We start from the raw sequence: 17,958 nt of genomic DNA, 5'->3' as shown, positions 1-17,958 counted from the left end.
TTTCTTGTGCTGATTAAATCCTCTGTTTCCTTAATTTCTGTCTGCTTGTTTTTTCAGTTATTGAGACTGGGATATTGAAGTCTCCAACTGTTATTGTACAGCTGTCTCTTTCTTTAATTCTGTCGTTTTTCCTTCATAAATTTGGCTGATCTGTTGTTGTGTGTGTAAATGTTTACAATTGCTATATCTTGTTGATGTATTGATTTTTTTACTATATAAAATCCTTCTTTGTCTCTTGTACCCTTTTTTGGTATAAAACTATTTTGTGTGATATTAGTATAGCCCCCTTACTGTTTTTGGTTACTCTTTGCATGGAATTTTTTTTCATCCTTTTACTTGGAATCTATCTGTGTCTTTCAATGTAAAGTGAGTCTCTTATAGACAGCATAAAGTTGGTTATAGTGTTTTTATCCATTCTGTCAATCTCTTTCGTTTGGAGAGTTTAATCTATCTACACTTAAAATACTTATAGGGAGGGACTTTTTAGCATTTTGTTACTTTAGTCATTTCTGTAAATATCTGTTAGTTTGTTTTTATCGTTTGATATTTTATTTTGTTATATGCCTTACAACTTGTTTGTCCTCCTTTTTTTTTTTTGCATTACTGTTTTCTTTGAGGTTTATTGATTTTTTTTGTAGTGAAATGTTTAAATCCTTTGCTCACTTTCTTTTCTATATATTTTATACCTATTTGTGGTTATGATGGGAATTACATTTAACTTAAAACATTTTGAATTTATAACAGCTTTACTTCAATAACATATAAAACTATATTCCTTTCCAGCTCCATCCCTACACTTTCAATTGTCTGTCCAATTGCTCCTGCATAATTCGTTGGAAAAAACCCTCTTTACGCCATTGAATTGCTTTTGTATCTTTGTCAAAATTCATTTGGGCATATTTGTGTGGGATTTTTTCTGGGTATTATATCCCATTGATCTATGTGTCTATGCCTTCTAATACCATACTGTTTTGGTTACTGTAACTACATAGTAAGCCTTGATATAGAGTAAGTTGATTCCCTCTCAATTTATTATTCTTTTCCAAAATTGTTTTAGTTTCTTTGGAGATGTGCTTTTCCATATAAATTTTGGAATCAGCTGGCCTAATTATACAAAACTTGTTGCTGTGATTTTGATAGGAATTGCATTAAGCTTGCAAGTCATTTTGATGAGAATTGACATATTCACAATGTTGAGTCTTCTAATCTATGAACATATATGTCTCTCCATTTATTTAAATCATTAAAAAAATTTTATTGTTATTGAATTACAGTTGTCTCCATTTTCCCCCATTACTCTCCCCTGCCCTACCCACCCCCATCTCTGTCATTCGACCCTCCACCCACCATTTTCTTTACTTGAATCATTTTGATGACTTTCAGTAACGTTTTTTATATTTCAACTTACAGTTCCTACACTTTGTTAAGTTTATACCTGTTTTAAATTTTCTTTGGGGTGGTTTTTAATGATATTGTGTTTTAAATTTCAGTCTCTTTATGTTCATTATTAATATACAGAAATGTGATTGTTCTTTATACATTGTTTAAAAAAATTTTAAAGTAACTTTTTAGATATTTGGGCTGCTTCCATATCTTGGGGATTGTAAATAACACTGCAATGAACATAGAGGTTCTTTCAAATTAATGTTTTGAGTTCTTTTGGATACATTCCCAGAAGTGGAATCACTATGTCAAAATGTAGCTCCATTTTCAATTTTTTGAAGTATCTCCGTACTATTTTCCACAGTGACTGTACCAGTCTGCATTCCCACCAACAGTCTAAAAGGGCTCCCCTTACTCCACGTCCTCACCAGCACTTGTTATTTATTGATGATTTATTAATGATATTCATTCTAACAGGTGTGAGATGGTATCTCATCGTGGTTTTAATTTGCATTTCTCTGATGATTAGTGATGTTGAGCATCTTTTCATTTGTCTGTTAGCCATCTGTATGCCCTTTTTGGAGAAGTGTCTATTTAGGTCCTTTGCCCATTTTCTAACTGGGGTTTTTTTCTTTTTTTGGTGTTAAGTTTTGTAACTTCTTTATAAATTTTAGATATTAACTCCTTATCAGATGTATTGGCAAATATGTTCTCCCATTCTGTGGGTTGTCTTTTTATTGTGTTGATGTTTTCCTTTGCTGTGCAAAAACTTTTTAGTTTGATGTAGTCCAGTTTGTTTTGTTTGTTTGTTTGTTTGTTTGTTTCCCTTGCCTGGGGAGATATATCTGATAAAATATTGCTAGGAACAATGTCTCATATTTTGTCACCTGTTTTCCTTTGATTTTTATGGTTTTCGGTCTAACATTTAACTCTTTAATTCATTTTGAATTTATTCTTGTATGTAGTGTAAGAGGATGGTCTAGTTTCATTTTTCTGCACTTATCTGTCCAGTTTTCCCAACACCATTTGTTGAATAAACTATCTTTATTAGTCTACTTTATGTTCTTGCTTTCTCTGTTGAACATTAATTGATTGTAAACATACGGGCTTATTTCTGGGCTCTCTATTTTCTTCCATTGATCTATGTGTCTGTTTTTATGCCAGTATCATACTGTTTTGATTACTATGGGCTTCCTCCAATTTCGTTCTTCTTTTGCAGGATCCCTGTTGCTATGTGGGGCCTTTTGTGGTTCCATATAAACTGTTGAAATATTTATTCTAGTTCTGTGAAATACGTCATTGGAATCTTAATTAGTAGATGAGTGGATAAAACAACTATGGGACATTTACACAATGGAATACTACTCAGCTGTAAAAAAGAAAAAGCTTTACCCTTTGCAACAGTATAGATGGACCTGGAGAACATTATGCTAAGTGAAATAAGTCATTCAGAGAAAGATAAATACTATATGATTTCACTCATATGGAATCTAATGAACACAATGAACTAACAAGCAAAATAGAGACAGATTCATAGATAGAGAACAGGATGACAGCTAAGGCAGAGAGTGTAGGATATGGAGAGATTGAGCAAAAACAAAAAAAGACTCATGGACAACAGTGTAGTGATTGTCAGGGAGGGGGTATAATGGGACTAAATGGTAATGGGGAAAAATACAATAAATTTTTTTAAGTAGCTTTTTACCACTGTTTTCTTATTTCTATCTATTTTTAGGTGATCTGTAGAATTGTCTTAGAGACATACAGGGTAACTAATTAAAAACATCCTGCAAAGGTAGTATTCCTACTTTTATCTTCACTTATATAGTGAGTATAAGAACTTGTCTCACCAGCATATGACACAGCTGGGAGTGAAACCAGGCTTGTACAGAGCTGTTACCAGTATGCTATACCAACTCAATTTTCAAAAAAATTTTCTGAAGTTGCTTACAGGGTGTCATTTCTAAGAAATTTAATCCCTGGAAATGACAACTTGAATTACTAAATATTTCTCTACTTATCTTCTTCCTGTCTCTCTAACAGTGCAGAAATATCTACTGACATTTAGTGCATTGGGGGAAGTTTGGTTGCATTTCCCTTACTCAGCATTTGTAAAAATTCTTTATATTTGAAATTTAAATATTCACTAGATTTGTATTCATTTATTTTTTTCAATAACTATTTTAGAAGGCAGGTATTACACTAGTACTGGCTATACAAAGATGAATAAGATACTGTCTCTGCCTTTAATCTGCTTATACTCAAGTAAAGAAGACCCATAGGAAAGCAGATAGAGTAGTGTGTTGTCAAGTTCTTTGGTGGAAGTAAGTATAGCCACTACCCAATAATGTGCTGGAGCTTGTTCATACTCTTATGAGAGCCAATTATTAAATACTCAAAAACTTTGAAAACCTGTTTAGCAGTGGTAGCCCGAAATTGACTGTGGTAGGAGTATTTACACCATGAAAGTTAGCAAATACTACATATAGGGTTTTCCTTTTCTTTTTCCTTTTCTTTTCCCTATTTTCCCCTTTACCTTTACCTTCCCTTTCTCTTTTCCATTTTCCTTTCCCTTCCTCTTTTCATTTTTACCCTTAGGCCATCCAGTTTACTAACACACCACTGTTGGTATGTGGATAGAGGTATTCAATCCATTCCTTTATCATTGTACAATGCATCCATTCTGCATGTCATACCTTAAGTTGTTTAAGGAATGGCTGCATGATTTAAGCCTTTCACAAAAATGGTGGCTGTTCCCCTTTTAGATGATGAGGGTAAGATTAAGTCTAAAGCCCCGTGGGTTCTGTTTCTGTTCCAGAGATTATAAAGCAGCCAACATCACCATCAACTTGTACATCGTCAATGAGCCTTGGCTCTTCTCACTGGCCTGGTGCTCCAGGATTCATTCAGTGACCACAGACAACATTGAGCTCCTAAAGCAGATAAATGTCCCTTATTACCTCATGGTGAGTAGATTGTCCGGACTGTTCTCCCTAGTCTGGTATGATAGGAGTCCATGTCCCCTACCCCACCTGTATATGGCCCACTGTGTAGTCAGTCATGTGAAGAACTTGAGCAGAGACTTCTATTATATGGGAGATGTAGCATTCTTCCTTTTCTCATGCATGTCCTTCTGTGATTTTTGGGGAGAAATTAGTATCGTTCTAATAATTGCCATTTATTGACTCCTTACAGTGTTCTTTTCATGCATCATGTAGTTTAGGCCTCTGAATTTGCCACGATTAGTGTCCCCAGAAGGAAATGAAGCTTGAAGATATTAAGATTCTCACACATTGCTGCGCAATGCAAGATTCAGATTGCGGTTTGAGTCTAGAGTATTGTTGCTGCAGCCCCCATCTTTCTAGAGGCATGGCAGCAATGACAGTGGCATGGTGTTTGGGGAGAAAAACAAGTGTATTTGACTCGAAAGTGAAAATGTGTGTCCTGAACAAAATGTTTTGTTTTTTTTTTTTAAGAGAGCCATTGTCCAGTACCGTAGCTCAATTTCCCATTCTGGTCCTGCTACTGCTCTTTGCTAGAGGCTTAGGGACCTGAAGGCCTGGGTTAAAAACCCTAGCTACATCTCCTCACTAAGAGGGAGCCCCGGCTAACCAGTTAACTGCTGCAGAGACTGTTTTTCTTACTTGGGTATATAGTAGACTGCTGAGTGGAGCACAACAGCTACACCAGAAAACTTTAATTTTTTTCCCATTGACACTTTAAACTGTTCTGTGAGTTAGGCCTTTCTATTCCCCTAAATGAAATCTTACTCAGGTCACATAGCTTTTCTAGTCACCCTTAGGTAATTTTTAAAGGTTCACTTCGGTACACCGAAAAGCCTCAGTTTAGAATCAGATATATCCACTGCCTAACTCCCAACTGCCTTGAAAGTTAAAGCTTTCGGCAGAGAAGCCTAAATGAGAAGCCTAAATGTTTCAGGTCATCTTCTCCATGCTCCAGTCTGACTAGCCTCCTTTTCTGATCTGTTCAGGGCCAGGAGAAAGGGAATCAGGGTCGAGGGCACAATCTCACAGGGCCAGGAGAGCATCGAGGCCCTCTGGTGGCATTGTAAAGTAGCCGACTGCTTCCCACGGCTTGAACAGCTTTCTGGAGCTGGCCCCGAAAGAAACCATAGATAGCAGGTCCCTTGCCAAAGGTGAAACCTCCTTACCTGTCCATCCTTATATAATTCCCATTCATGTGTGTACTACATATTTTTCTAACATCATTGTTTTTGAAATTAATTACAAAGAAAACTTGTTTGTTTTATCAATCATTACAGAAATGCATAAATCAGAAAGCAACACACTCCTCCATAATCCTATCCCCCTAAATTAGTTTTATCTCAAAGTTGTGAAAACGGGAAAGCCATCATTCCTGCTGCCTGTCCTAATAAGCAGAGACAACGATTCAGTCTTCATGGGCTCTTCACTCAGATGTTCAGCGATCTGAGAAGATAGTGGGTTTGTACCCTAACAGACTGTCTTATTCCATTTTAAACTGATCCTTTTTTTATAAAGAGAAGAGAAGTGTAGGTAGGGGGGTTGGAATTTAAAGGAAGAGTTAATCAGATAAAACTGCAGCATCCTTTCATCCATGCCCTGGGTGCTTGTCCTTCATCTGTGCCCTGGGTGCTGGTCTTTACCTGTGTCCTGGGAGGTGGGCATCTCTCCCTGGAGCACAATGGCTCAGATGCCATCTTAATGTCTTGCAGTCCCCCTGAGGCACAAATGTGGAACTGCTTATGGTTTCCTGGAGTCAAGGTGGGTCATGCCTTCAGTTCCTGAAACAATAGCTTTTTATGTGCATTGATTACTAAGCTTATTAACTATTACCTGAAACTAAAATTTTTCCAACATTTGAGTCCCCCATCAGTTGTCCCTTTGGATACATTAAATAAAAGTTTGTTAAGTAATACTTTATTTTAATACTTGAATTGATAATAAATTCATGTGATTCCAAATTCAAAAAGAAAAAAAGGAGAGTGTAAGTTAAAAAACAAAACAAAACACAAAACTTTCTTCTACACCTGGCCGGAGCTGTTTTTAAAGGCCCTATGTCACTTTGTTCAGGAAGGTGGGGCCAGTGCCTCCAGTGCTTTCCCAGGCAGCCCACATTCTGGCGTTAGAATATGCAAACTCAAGTCTTGGCTTTACCACTCATTGTGTGAACTTGAAATTGTTGGTTACCCTGTGGTGCCACAGTTTGTTTATTTGTAAGCCCCAAACAATAATAGTACACGGAAGCACTTTTATCCAACACAGTCTTGTCTGATCATTGGTCTGTTAACTGAAAAAGTTAAAGTGGGGAATAATAAAAAAAGATATATAGTCTATCAGCTTTTCCTTCTTAAAGAAAAAGAAAACCCACCTAAAACTTAGTGGCTTAAAAACAAACAAATGTTTGTTATATTTTGTATGATGGATTGTGTGGTTCCTCTGGTCTGAACCAGCTTGGCTGGGCTGTATGATCTAGGATGGCCTTGTTCATAGGCCTAGAGTTTTCCCTGAGATGACTGGGTGTCTCTTCATGGGGTCAGTCATCCTCAAAGACACTAGCTTGAGCATGTTCACCTGGTGGCTGTGGTTTCACAACAGCAAGAGAGGTCAAGCCCCACTGCACACGTACTTTTCAAGGTTATTCCAGTGTGTTGTTTGCTAATGTTCCATTGGCCAAAGAAAATCACATATCCAAGTCCAGATTCAAGGTGGGACAGGAGAGAAACATATTTTACCTCTTGAGGAGGAGGAAGGGCAAAGTCACATTGTACACAGGCTTGCATTTTGGGAGGAATATTGTGGTCATTTTAAAATCTACCACACACATACCTTATATATTTTGGTTTTAATTTACAATATTCATTCACCTTTTGACAGAGAGTCAGAGTTTTTGAGGATAATTTAGCTGATTGGATTCTGTATTCTCTTGTTTATTTACATATCCAGATGAACCAGCTATGATTTCTAAGTTTCATTTCATTAAAGGAGACCAAGAATATAGTCATAGGGAGAAACAATCCAAATGAGGACTGCACCCAAGTTTTTATAATCTTCCTGCCTTATCTCTTATAGTGTTCTACTCACACCTAATTCAAATGCAGTTTGTTTTCTAATGACGTACTCTATCTTCATTGAGTCTTTCATGTCACTTAGTTTTGTTGAAAATGACATACCTTTATTTCACTCAAATTGAAGTAACATTTAATGACATTGCACAACCATAACAATAAATACACCTGTTTCTAAGCCATTTAGGAGCAAGAACAAATTATTCTTGGTGTTGCTTGGTGATGTTCACCTGGTGCGCATTGTGGAGCAGGCCAAGCCACAGTCAGTATGCTTCTCAGAGGGGATTAGGAGCCTCAGTTTAGTGGAAGTTGGAGCTTCCACTAAAGAATAGCTTCTACTGTACCAACCTAGTAGCTTAAATTGGTTAAGAGCTTCTACTGTACCAGCCTAGTAGGACTGTTGTGAGGATAAGATGTGAAAATAACCTAAAAATACTTAGAATACTTCCTTAGGTTCTGTAAGTGCTCATTGTCAGATATTATTATCATGATCACTAGTATTTTTGTTAATATTATTATTCAGCCCAATAATAATAATATTGGGATGGGGGCAGAATGGCCTAAGGAAGAATAAAAAGTGCCGGCCCCAGCACCATCAAGTAAGATCAGAGGGGACAGTGGAGGAGGAAAGGGAGAGTCAAAGCAGGGAATTAGAAAACTCACACAGGAGGCCCAGGAGACGGAGTTCTGGGAAGTGGGCGACTCAGGCAAGGAGTGTGGGGGAGGGGCCATGTTAAGGGAGAATTATAATTTCAACCTGCTTACTTGAAGAAGCATGATGTAGAACAGTGATTTCTAAATATTGGCTGTGTTGCAGCCTCCCTAGGCTGGGCAGGTCCACTCGTGACTCAGGTAGAAGGAAGAAAATGCGTGGAGCCGTGGGGATGCTTGACATGCCTTTATTTGGGGGAGTCACACAGGCCACAAGCCCATGTCTATGTCTGCACGCCCCTCACGCCCGCACGCCCGCTCTTCCTCACTCCCTCACAGTAAGAGGCCCCCACCTCCTTAAGGACTAGCACAAACAGAGCCAGCCTCAGGCCAAAAAGTGAGGTAACCTAGCATGAGCTGCGCATGCGAGCCCACTCGAGGCCAAGGGGCAGTTTGTCACACCCAGGCTCAAGGCTGTGGGAACACTGCTTTATCAGACTCCCTCAAGGTTTGGAGAAGCTGCTCCCCCAAGTTACACGAGCACCTGGCTGAGAAGCCAGACTGCCTCCACTTACCCTGCACTGGCTCACAGACTGGTTGCTTCAGTGTCACCTGAGGAGCTTGTTGAAAGTGGAGGAATTCTAAATCCTGCGGTCTGCAGGGAGACCCAGGAACCTGTATTACTAAAAGCTGCCCTGGCAGAGTTGGGTGCACAACCGGGTTTGGGGAGCCAGGCCATGAAAACACAGAGCACAGGAACTCAAGCGACTTGGGCTGTAGTCCTGGGTTCAGAGCAGACTTGCGATGTGACTCCGCTGGGACTCGCCCAGGCCTCTGTGTTGAGGGTCAAGGGAAATGAAGGGTGTGAACTTCTATCCCCTGTAGAGCCCCCACATGTGGAAGGGGACAGCAGCAGGTATTCTCTGTGTCTGAGGCCGGCACTTCTAACCAGCTTCCCCACCGGGTCTGCCGCCCCTCCACTCGGGCCCAGGCCTGACAGCCGAGCAAGGGACTTGGCCCACGTGATCGAAAATCCCTTCCAGCTGGAAAGTTTTTTACTGTGATTTTTTTTCCCTCTTTTTTAGACACCAAGTTACTATATGTTCATGTGGTTTCTCATGGATATTTTTTCTGCAGTTTTTATTGCTGCCATATTTTATTTTCATTGGTAAGTATATGTTTGTAATTTTTTAAATTTATTTTTTAAATTAAGTATACTTGGTATACAATCTTGTATTATTTATATTAGTTTCAGGTGTACAATATAGTGATTTGACATTTTTGTACCTTAAAACATGATCACCCTACTATTTCTAGTAATCATCTGTCACTGTGAAAATTTATCATAGTTTTATTGACTCTATTACCCTTCCCCTTTTCACCCATCCCCCCAGGCCTCCTTTCTGATAACTATCTCATTGTTCTCTGGTTCTGTTCATCTTTCTTTGTTTTATTTGTTTGTTTTTAGATTCCAAATATAAGTGAAACCATATGGTAATTGTCTTTCTCTGCCTGGCTTATTTCTCTTAGCAAAATACCCTCTATGTCCATCCACCTAGGTGGCTTCCATATCTTGGCTATTGTAAATAATGCTACAATGAAAATAGGAGTGCATATATTTTTTAAAATCAGTGTTTTCATTTTCTTTGGATAAACACCTAGAAATGGAATTCCTGGGTTCTATGGTATATCTATTTTGAGGAATCTCCGTACTGTTTTTTATTTACAATTTTAAGTAAAAAAATAAATAAATAAAAGTATAGCCCTAGCCCGAGTGGCTCCATTGGTTGGGCATTGTCCTGCAAACTGAAAGTGTGGGTTTGTTTCCTGGTCAGGGCACATGCCTAGGTTGCAGGTTTGGTCCTGATTGGGGCACACATGAAAGGCAACTGAAGATGTTTCTCTCTCACATCAGTATTTCTCTCCTCCTCTCTTTCTCTCCCCTCCTCTCTTCCTAAAATCAATAAGCATGTCCTTGGGTAAGGATAAAAAGAAACCTAAAATAAAAATAAAAATCTAAATGTTTCTTATGGAAAGATGAAAAATAGTTAAATACTCTTCCTGTAATCCATCCTGAAAGGACAAAGATAGCGCCATTTGATATTGTGGCACCATTTGCTGAGCAGGCCTATGACCTTATTAAATATGACTGTCATTTTACTCTTCTGAGCTTGTGTCCCCAGGACTGGAAATTACTGGAATGGAAGAACTAACTGCTCCCTACAAACCAAAGGCAAGAGATAACATTGAAACAAACTGAAGCCTCCTGTTAGGATACCCCCAAACAGCCCAGAGGCCTCACAGTAGCAATCCCCCGTCCTTTTTCAATCCAATTAAAATACAATAAAAGCTCAAAGTCCCGACCCCTCAGTGTGGTGTGTCTCTCCACACCATGCCCCTCTCCTTTCTTGGAGAGTGAATAAAAACTTTGCCCACTATACTTTCTTCTCTTTGTGAATTTTTTCACACCCCGTGTCACCGAACACCCTACATATTCCCCATGGCAAGTTCTCAGGAAGACAGGGTTACTAGTCTGAGCCCTTCATTTCTTCTCATACTGCCTGCAGCTCCTCACACCCCTTCCACCTCCTCAGCACAAGGCAGTATTTTACGGATGAGGGCTGTCACTAAGGCTCAGGTAAAGCCTGTTACCACAGATTCAATGTGATTCTGCTGAGAAAGGACAGAGGTTGAAGACTGTCCGGAACGTAACGGGACGCTGTGCAAAGAGCAAGTCCGCAAACCTGGAAGCCTGGCTTTTAGGCCTGGATTTGCCCCTTGGCTGTTGGTGACCCTGGGAAAATCACGGCCCCTTTGCAGAGAACAGTGTTTATCTGTCCAAGAAAATGACGTTTGCGAATCCTTGACAGGACAGTGCTACAGCACTGCAAGATTGTATATCCTGGAAGAGGAATCTTAGCTAGAGGAGACCGTGGTTTTGTGGACCTCCTCATGCCCGTCATGCCTTCATTTGTGAGTTATCCTTTAGAGGAGGAAAGTACAAATTCCTAAGTGAGAATTTGATGGGTAGTGTTTCTCTTCTGCGTTGGTTTATTGTTATTTTTGGAAAAGGTCTCCAACGCTCATGGGTGGTCTGCTTCCTTCCAGGTGGAGAGAAAGCCAAAAAGAGAGAGTCTTCGAAAGCATTAGCAGTTTCACAGGTAAAGACAGAGACCTAACCCAGTGCTACCCATTGTCCCTAGGACAGAGGGTCTGCTTTCTGTGTCTCTGACAAGAGCTGAGGGAGTCTGGGAAATGGAGGGGTGGGGACTAGGAAGAAGTTGGGAGGAATGGCTGGGCATGGGTTCTGGAGTGCCCTTGACATCAAGCTTCATTTTGGACTCAGTCTCTAAACAGTGAGACTCCTTGGAAGTTTGTGGACATGGTATTTATTTTTAATTTCTTCAACTATTCATTCATCACAGTTCTTGAGTAACCGATTTGTGCCAGGTCTCCTGAAAGGGAATGAAGATAATTGAAGAATGGAGGGTGGCCCACAGAGAACAGTGAGGAAGCAGACAAGAGTCTAGCAATTCGCACCCTGGGTCGAGCACCAGGCCCAGGACAGAGGCTTCCATGGCCCTTAGGGCTGAGTGTGCTTTGTGGGAGGGACTTCAGCTGTGGGTAACGAGTGTTGGAGGGTGGGGAGAACACTGCAGAGGCCCTGAAATGCTGGACTAGGGTCTAGGCTCTGCGTATAAGCCGTCGGGAGGTGGCAAATGAGTTTCAAATAAAGGAGCAATATGCTAGATTGTCTGTGTAGGAGGATGGAAACCAAAATAATGTCTTATTCAGCAGGAGAACCCAGGGGCTGAGGAAGTGAGATAGGCCAGTTAGGGGGAGGGAAGCTAGCTTTAATTTTCAAAAGGAGGTAACCGCACAGTGAGTTATGGGAAGCCAGTGCAGTGGCAAAGGGAAACCCAGTTAGGAAGCAGGGGAGCGTGCAGTGCACGGGACGGTTTCCTTACCCAGCTGCTGGAGCCTCAGGCGAAGTCCCAAATTCATGAATTAATGTAATCTCTGTGGACGGCGGTGGCCCTCCTGACGGTGGCAGGTGATTGAATGGTACGACACTTAGAGGCAGGAATGGATCCACGGGGGCTCTGAAAAAATAAGTGCAGAAATTGGAATAATGGAAGGCAATGGTGTTTCATGCTGTGACACTGAAAGTTCAAACCAAGATTGCCCAACACTCTTGAGGGGCGGAGCGTTCTCAAGTAGCGCTGAGGTACATGGATCTGAAGCTCGCTCTCCTGGCTGGTGAGAGGTCTGAAGGCTGTATTCCAGGTTCCTTATTATTTTCAGCAGTTACATGATTAAACTGAGGCTGCCATAACAAAATGTCACAGACTGGACAGGTTAAACAACAGAAATTTACTTATCTCCTGTTCATGGAGGCTAGAAATGCAAGATGGGTGTGTCAGCAGGTTCGGTTCTTCTGCGCCCTCTGTCCTTGGCTTGCCGAGGGCCTCCTCCGTGCCGCGTCCTCAGGCAGCCTTTCCTCCGTGTGCACGTGCATCTTCAGTGTCTCTGGCTGGCTCCAAATTGTCTCTTCTCCAGTCAGACTGGATTGGGGTCCACCCTAATGGCCTTATGTAAATCAAATCTTTATAGGCTCCACCTCCAAATATAGTTTAGATTTTGAGGCTGGGCTTAAGGCTTTGACATGTGAATTTAGGGGCACACAACTCATCCCTTAGAAGTAATCCAGCCATGAAATAAAAAGAACATGGAAGTGGTAAGGAAAATGTGAACAGGAGAGAAGTTTTGAAGGAAAATTTGAAGATGTGTTCACATTGAATGAAGGATTAGAAAATTAACTTAGAAAAAGTTAATTTGACCTCTACTCCTCTGCATGTTGAAATGATGATAAGGAAATAACAAGAATAGAAAATAAATGTAACAGTTTTCCTGTTTTTAAGTTTTTAGTTTGCTATTACAGAAACCAGTTTTGCCTGATCTAAGCAAAAAGAAAATGCATCGGAAGGCAGTTTGAGACCTCTAGGAAACACTTAGAAGGTTCAGGACTAAGTTTGGAATCAGGGAAGGAACAAGGAAGACTGGACAGAAGCCAGAACCTGAGTCCAGCTCCATTCAGGTTGAAGAGAATAGAGCCACCAACACTGAGTACATCTTGCACCACAACCACTACAGCATATGAAGTACAGTGGTATCTTGGTACTTGTTAATTCGTTTGGGAACTCATGATGAGTGCCAAAACCTATGAACACCGAACACATTTTTCAAGTGATAAGTGATAAAGCATTTTCTCTTGTGGGGCAGCATTGTGACTCATACAAATTCCAGCAAGTGCAACGAGTGCCCAGTGAGCAAGCACCAAGTGCTGAAACATTCTTTTCTTGTCAAAATGTGATGAGTACACAGTTTGACAAGTTCTGAGGCCGACAGGTACCAAGGTACGACTGTATCTGAAAAAACACACTTGAAAACATTGAGTATTACTGTAAACTAAAGATTTAATAATGATGAAAAGGTCACTACATCAGGAAGGTATTGATAATTATAACTGTGTAAGCATTTAATAATATAATTTCAAAACCCATGAAGCAACACTGAATGAAAGAGATTTACAGCCAGAGATTTTAACATTTCTCTCTCAGTACCTGAAAGAGCAACTGAACACAGAAAAAATAATCAGAAAGGATGTAGATGTCTGAAAAACATTTTCATTTACCTTGACCTAAATACCATAAAACAGTATACCCAACAACTATAGAATATGCAATATTTTCAAATGTATATGGCCTGGCACATTTGCAAAAACAGACCACATCAAAAACCATAAAATAGTCTCAATAAATAAATTTCAAATGACTGAAATCTTACAGAGTATGTTCTGTGACCACGACAAAATTGAATAAGAAATAAACATTAAAATATGTAGCCAAGTCTCTAAATGCTGGAAGTGAATGTATTTCTAAACATCCTATTGATCAAGGAATAAATCACAATGGAAATTAGAAAATATTTTAAACTAAAGGATAATGCATTTACAACAGTAAAATTTGTGGGGTACCAGCTAACACAAGACTTAGAGGGAAATATATAACTTTAAATGTTAAAAGGAAGAAAGGTTTAATATTGATTAAGTTTCTACCTTAAGAATCTAGAAATAGAAGACTAAATTTTTCTCAAGGAAAAGGAGGGAAATACTAAAGATATCAGGAATCAATGGTACAAATAGAAAGGATACAAACAATAGAGAAAACAAAAAAATCAAAAGTTGTTTCTTTGAAAAAAATAAAATTGATACACTCTTAGCAAGATGAGAGAGAGGGTAGGTAGAGAGGTGGGAAGAGATGTTGCCAATAAAGAAAAATTATGAACATTTTTATGTCATTAAATTTGACAAATTAAATGAATTAGACAAATTCCTTGAAATACATGACTTGCCAGAACTGTGAGAGGAAATAGAAAATTTTAATAACCCACTATCACAATCAATTTGTATATCAAAAACCTTACCACGAGAAAAGCCCATTGCCCAAAGAGTTTCACTCGCTAAATGTATGAGATAATACTAATCTTATGCAAACTCAGAAAAAAGGAAGAAGACTTCCCAGCTGCAGCAATACCCTCAATTAAAACCTGACAAAGACATTAGGAGAACTAAATTTACACATCACTATCATTTAGAACTTAGACTTAAAAATCCTTAACAAAATATTAGCAAATTGAATCCATCACTTTAAACAGGATAATACATCATGAGCAAGTGAGGTTTATCTCAGTAATGCAAGATGAAGATATCATTTCAGAATTACTCAGTATAATTCACTATATTCACAAAATAAAGTAGAAAAAGCACATTTGACAAAATTTAGCACCAATTTATGAAAAAAGCTCTGGGTGAACTAGGAATAAGGATGAAACTTCCTCAATCAGATCAAAGACATTTACAAATATATTTACTAAAAAGCCAATATCATTTTTAATGATGAAGCAATGAATATTTTCCCTATAAGATCAGAAATAACACAAAGATAATCTGCTCTCACAACTTCTATTCAGCATTGTGCTGGAGATCCTAGCCATTTTAATAAGATAAATGACAGGCATAAAGGAAGAAACAAAACTCCTGATTTGCAGGTACAATTATTTACATTTAAAAAATTATAAGGAATCAAACAACAACAAACCTACTGAAACTAAAACATTAGTTAAGCAATGTCTCAGGATACAGAAATCAATTGTGTGTTTTTATATTAGCAATGAATAATGAGAAACTTTAAAAAAATATTTTTTAATTTTTTATTATATCTGTATATTTTATTGATTATGCTATTACAGTTGTCTCAATTTTTTCTCCCCTTTATTCCACTCTGCCATGCACCACCCCCCACCAGCATTCCCCCCCAACCCCCAAGTTCATGTCCATGGATCATACATATAATTTCTTTGGCTTCTCCATTTCCTATACTATTCTTAACCTCCTCCTGTCTATTTTGTACCTACTATATATGCTGTTTATTCCCTGTACCCTCTCCCCCACTCTCCCCTCTTACCCTCCCATCTGATCTCCATTTCTGTGATTCTGTTCCTGTTCTAGTTGTTTGCTTAGTCTGTTTTTTTTTTTTTTTAGGTTCAGTTGTTGATAGTTGTGAGTTTGTTGTTATTGTACTGTTCATAGTTTTTTATCTTCTTTTTCTTAGATAAGTCCCTTTAACATTTCCTATAATAAGGGCTTGGTGATGATGAACTCCTTTAACTTGACCTTATCTGGGAAGCACTTTATCTGCCCTTCCATTCTAAATGATAGCTTTGCTGGATAGCGTTATCTTGGATGTAGGTCCTTGCCTTTCATGACTATGAATACTTCTTTCCAGCCTCTTTTTGCCTATGAAGTTTCTTTTGAGAAATCAGCTGATAGTCTTATGGGAACTCCTTTGTAGGTAACTCTCTCTTTTCCTCTTGCTGCTTTTAAGATTCTCTCCTTATCTTTAATCTTGGATAATTTAATTATGATGTGTCTTGGTGTATGTTTCCTTAGGTTCAACTTCTTTGGGAGTCCCTGAGCGTCCTGGACTTCCTGGAAGTCTATTTCCTCCACCAGATTGGAGAAGTTCTCCTTTATTATCTTTTTAAATTAAGTTTTCAATTTCTTGCTCTTCCGCTGCTCCTTCTGGCACCCCCATGATTTGGATATTGGAATGTTTAAAGTTGTCCCAGAGATTCCTAAGCCTCTCCTAATTTTTTTAAAAATAAAAAGATCAAAACTATGAACAATAAAGTGGCAATAAATACATATTTATCAACAGTTGAATCTAAAAACAAACTAAGCAACAAGAAGAACAGAGACAGAATCATGGATATGGAGAGTGTTTGGATGATTGCCAGATGGGTAGGGTATGGGGGGAATGGGTGAAGAGGTGAGGGGATTAAGAAGTACAAACCGGTAGTTACTGAATAGCCATGGGAATGTACAGTGTAAGGAATGAAGTGGCCCAAGAGCTTATATGCATGACCCATGGACATGTACAGTGGTGTGGGGACTGCCTGAGGGAGTTGGGGGTGCTGGGTGGAGTGGAGCCAAGGGGGAAACATTGGGACAACTGTGATAGGATAATCAATAAAATGTAACTTAAAAAAGATTCAGTTACCTTCACAAAAATAACTGAGTTCTGGGCTTACCTCTTTGGATTCTCTCTTTTAGCTTTTGGCCCCACACTTTCTCCCCTTATTGTAAATTGTTACGTAATTTAAGATGTTTTCTTGGTTTCCTCCAGTTTTTAATTTGCCTTTGGTAAGAGTCCATTTTCAAGCTCCATTACTAGAAGATGTCTCCACCATCTATATTTTCTGTCAGTCAGTTAGATAAAAAATTATTGCATAACAGACACTTCTGGACACTGTGTACATAGTGACAAGCAAGACAAAGTCTTTGAACTTAAAAAGTTCACATTCTGATAGAGGATTATTCCTTTTTCTATTCAAACTGATTTGGAAGCAGTGGTTGTGAAACGTATACACTTTAAGAAAATGTCAGCTTCTGTCTTCTGGGGATGTTCATGGGGAGCTATAACCTCACACAATAGACTCTTAAACCTCAGTACCATGCTGAACTAGTGGACTATGATAAAATCAGCACAAAGCCAAGTTAGGGCAAGAACTAGGGAGAAGAACCTGAGATGGCAGGTAAAGGACTGACATTTTAAAGATGAGTAGGATCTCACCACATGACCAGCAAACACTGAAGAAGTGACACATGAGGCATCTGTGTTTTTGTCTTTTCTATCCCACAGATACTGAGAGTATGAGCCTCGAAAAAAGAAAAGAAAATAAAAGAGAAGCTTTAAATGTCTCTGTAGAGCCATCCCCACCTCCCGAGTTGCAGAAATACCCTGAACTCTAAAACCCCTCTACCCAGCTATAACCAATAGCATAAGACCTACCTTGGCTCTCACCAGTTTTCAGCAGTCCCCAGGAAGAAAGGCAACAAACCAGAGCCAGTCAAGAAAACCACCAAACCACTGCTGCCTGCAAGGATGACACTAGACAACTGATACTCTTTAAGGACTATGATTCCATCCAAATACCCACCTGGGAGGCCACCAGGAAGGCCATCCTCCAAATGGCATTGCTTGCCTTGAAGGTGAATGAACTAACAATTTCCTTCATAGAGGTATCTCATTCTGAAACACAACCCAAAAGGACCTCCACTATTGAATCCTCCCAAGAATCGTCTCTTATGATATTTTCTATCACATCCTCCTCCTTTGGGCTGTCCTCAAAGAAGAATTAGCAGCATCTTGCCACCTTCTGCTTCCTTTCTGCGCTAGTTTAGTGATAGTAAGCATTGATCAGGAGAGGAGTACAGAAGAGCCATTAAGACTGCC

General features: G+C 39.2%; 1 protein-coding gene across 1 annotated transcript in view; it reads left to right on the top strand.

Annotated features, from left to right (window-relative positions):
* Positions 1-17,625, top strand: part of LOC129072690 (glycerophosphodiester phosphodiesterase domain-containing protein 4-like) — a 108,755-nt gene extending 91,130 nt beyond the window's left edge. Inside the window, 5 exon segments of the mRNA XM_054576187.1 lie at positions 4,202-4,349; positions 9,187-9,269; positions 11,210-11,262; positions 17,365-17,449; positions 17,490-17,625. Of these exon segments, the coding sequence (XP_054432162.1) occupies positions 4,202-4,349; positions 9,187-9,269; positions 11,210-11,262; positions 17,365-17,449; positions 17,490-17,625 (505 nt within the window).
* Positions 17,626-17,958: the final 333 nt, after the last annotated feature.

The sequence above is a fragment of the Pteronotus mesoamericanus genome, unplaced genomic scaffold (assembly GCF_021234165.1).
Source record: "Pteronotus mesoamericanus isolate MK-2021 breed Mesoamerican mustached bat unplaced genomic scaffold, CSHL_Meso_final contig_33, whole genome shotgun sequence".
In the NCBI taxonomy this organism is placed as follows: Eukaryota; Metazoa; Chordata; class Mammalia; order Chiroptera; family Mormoopidae; genus Pteronotus; species Pteronotus mesoamericanus.
Note: the sequence above shows the minus strand (reverse complement) of the source record. Positions and strands in the feature narration are given on the sequence as shown.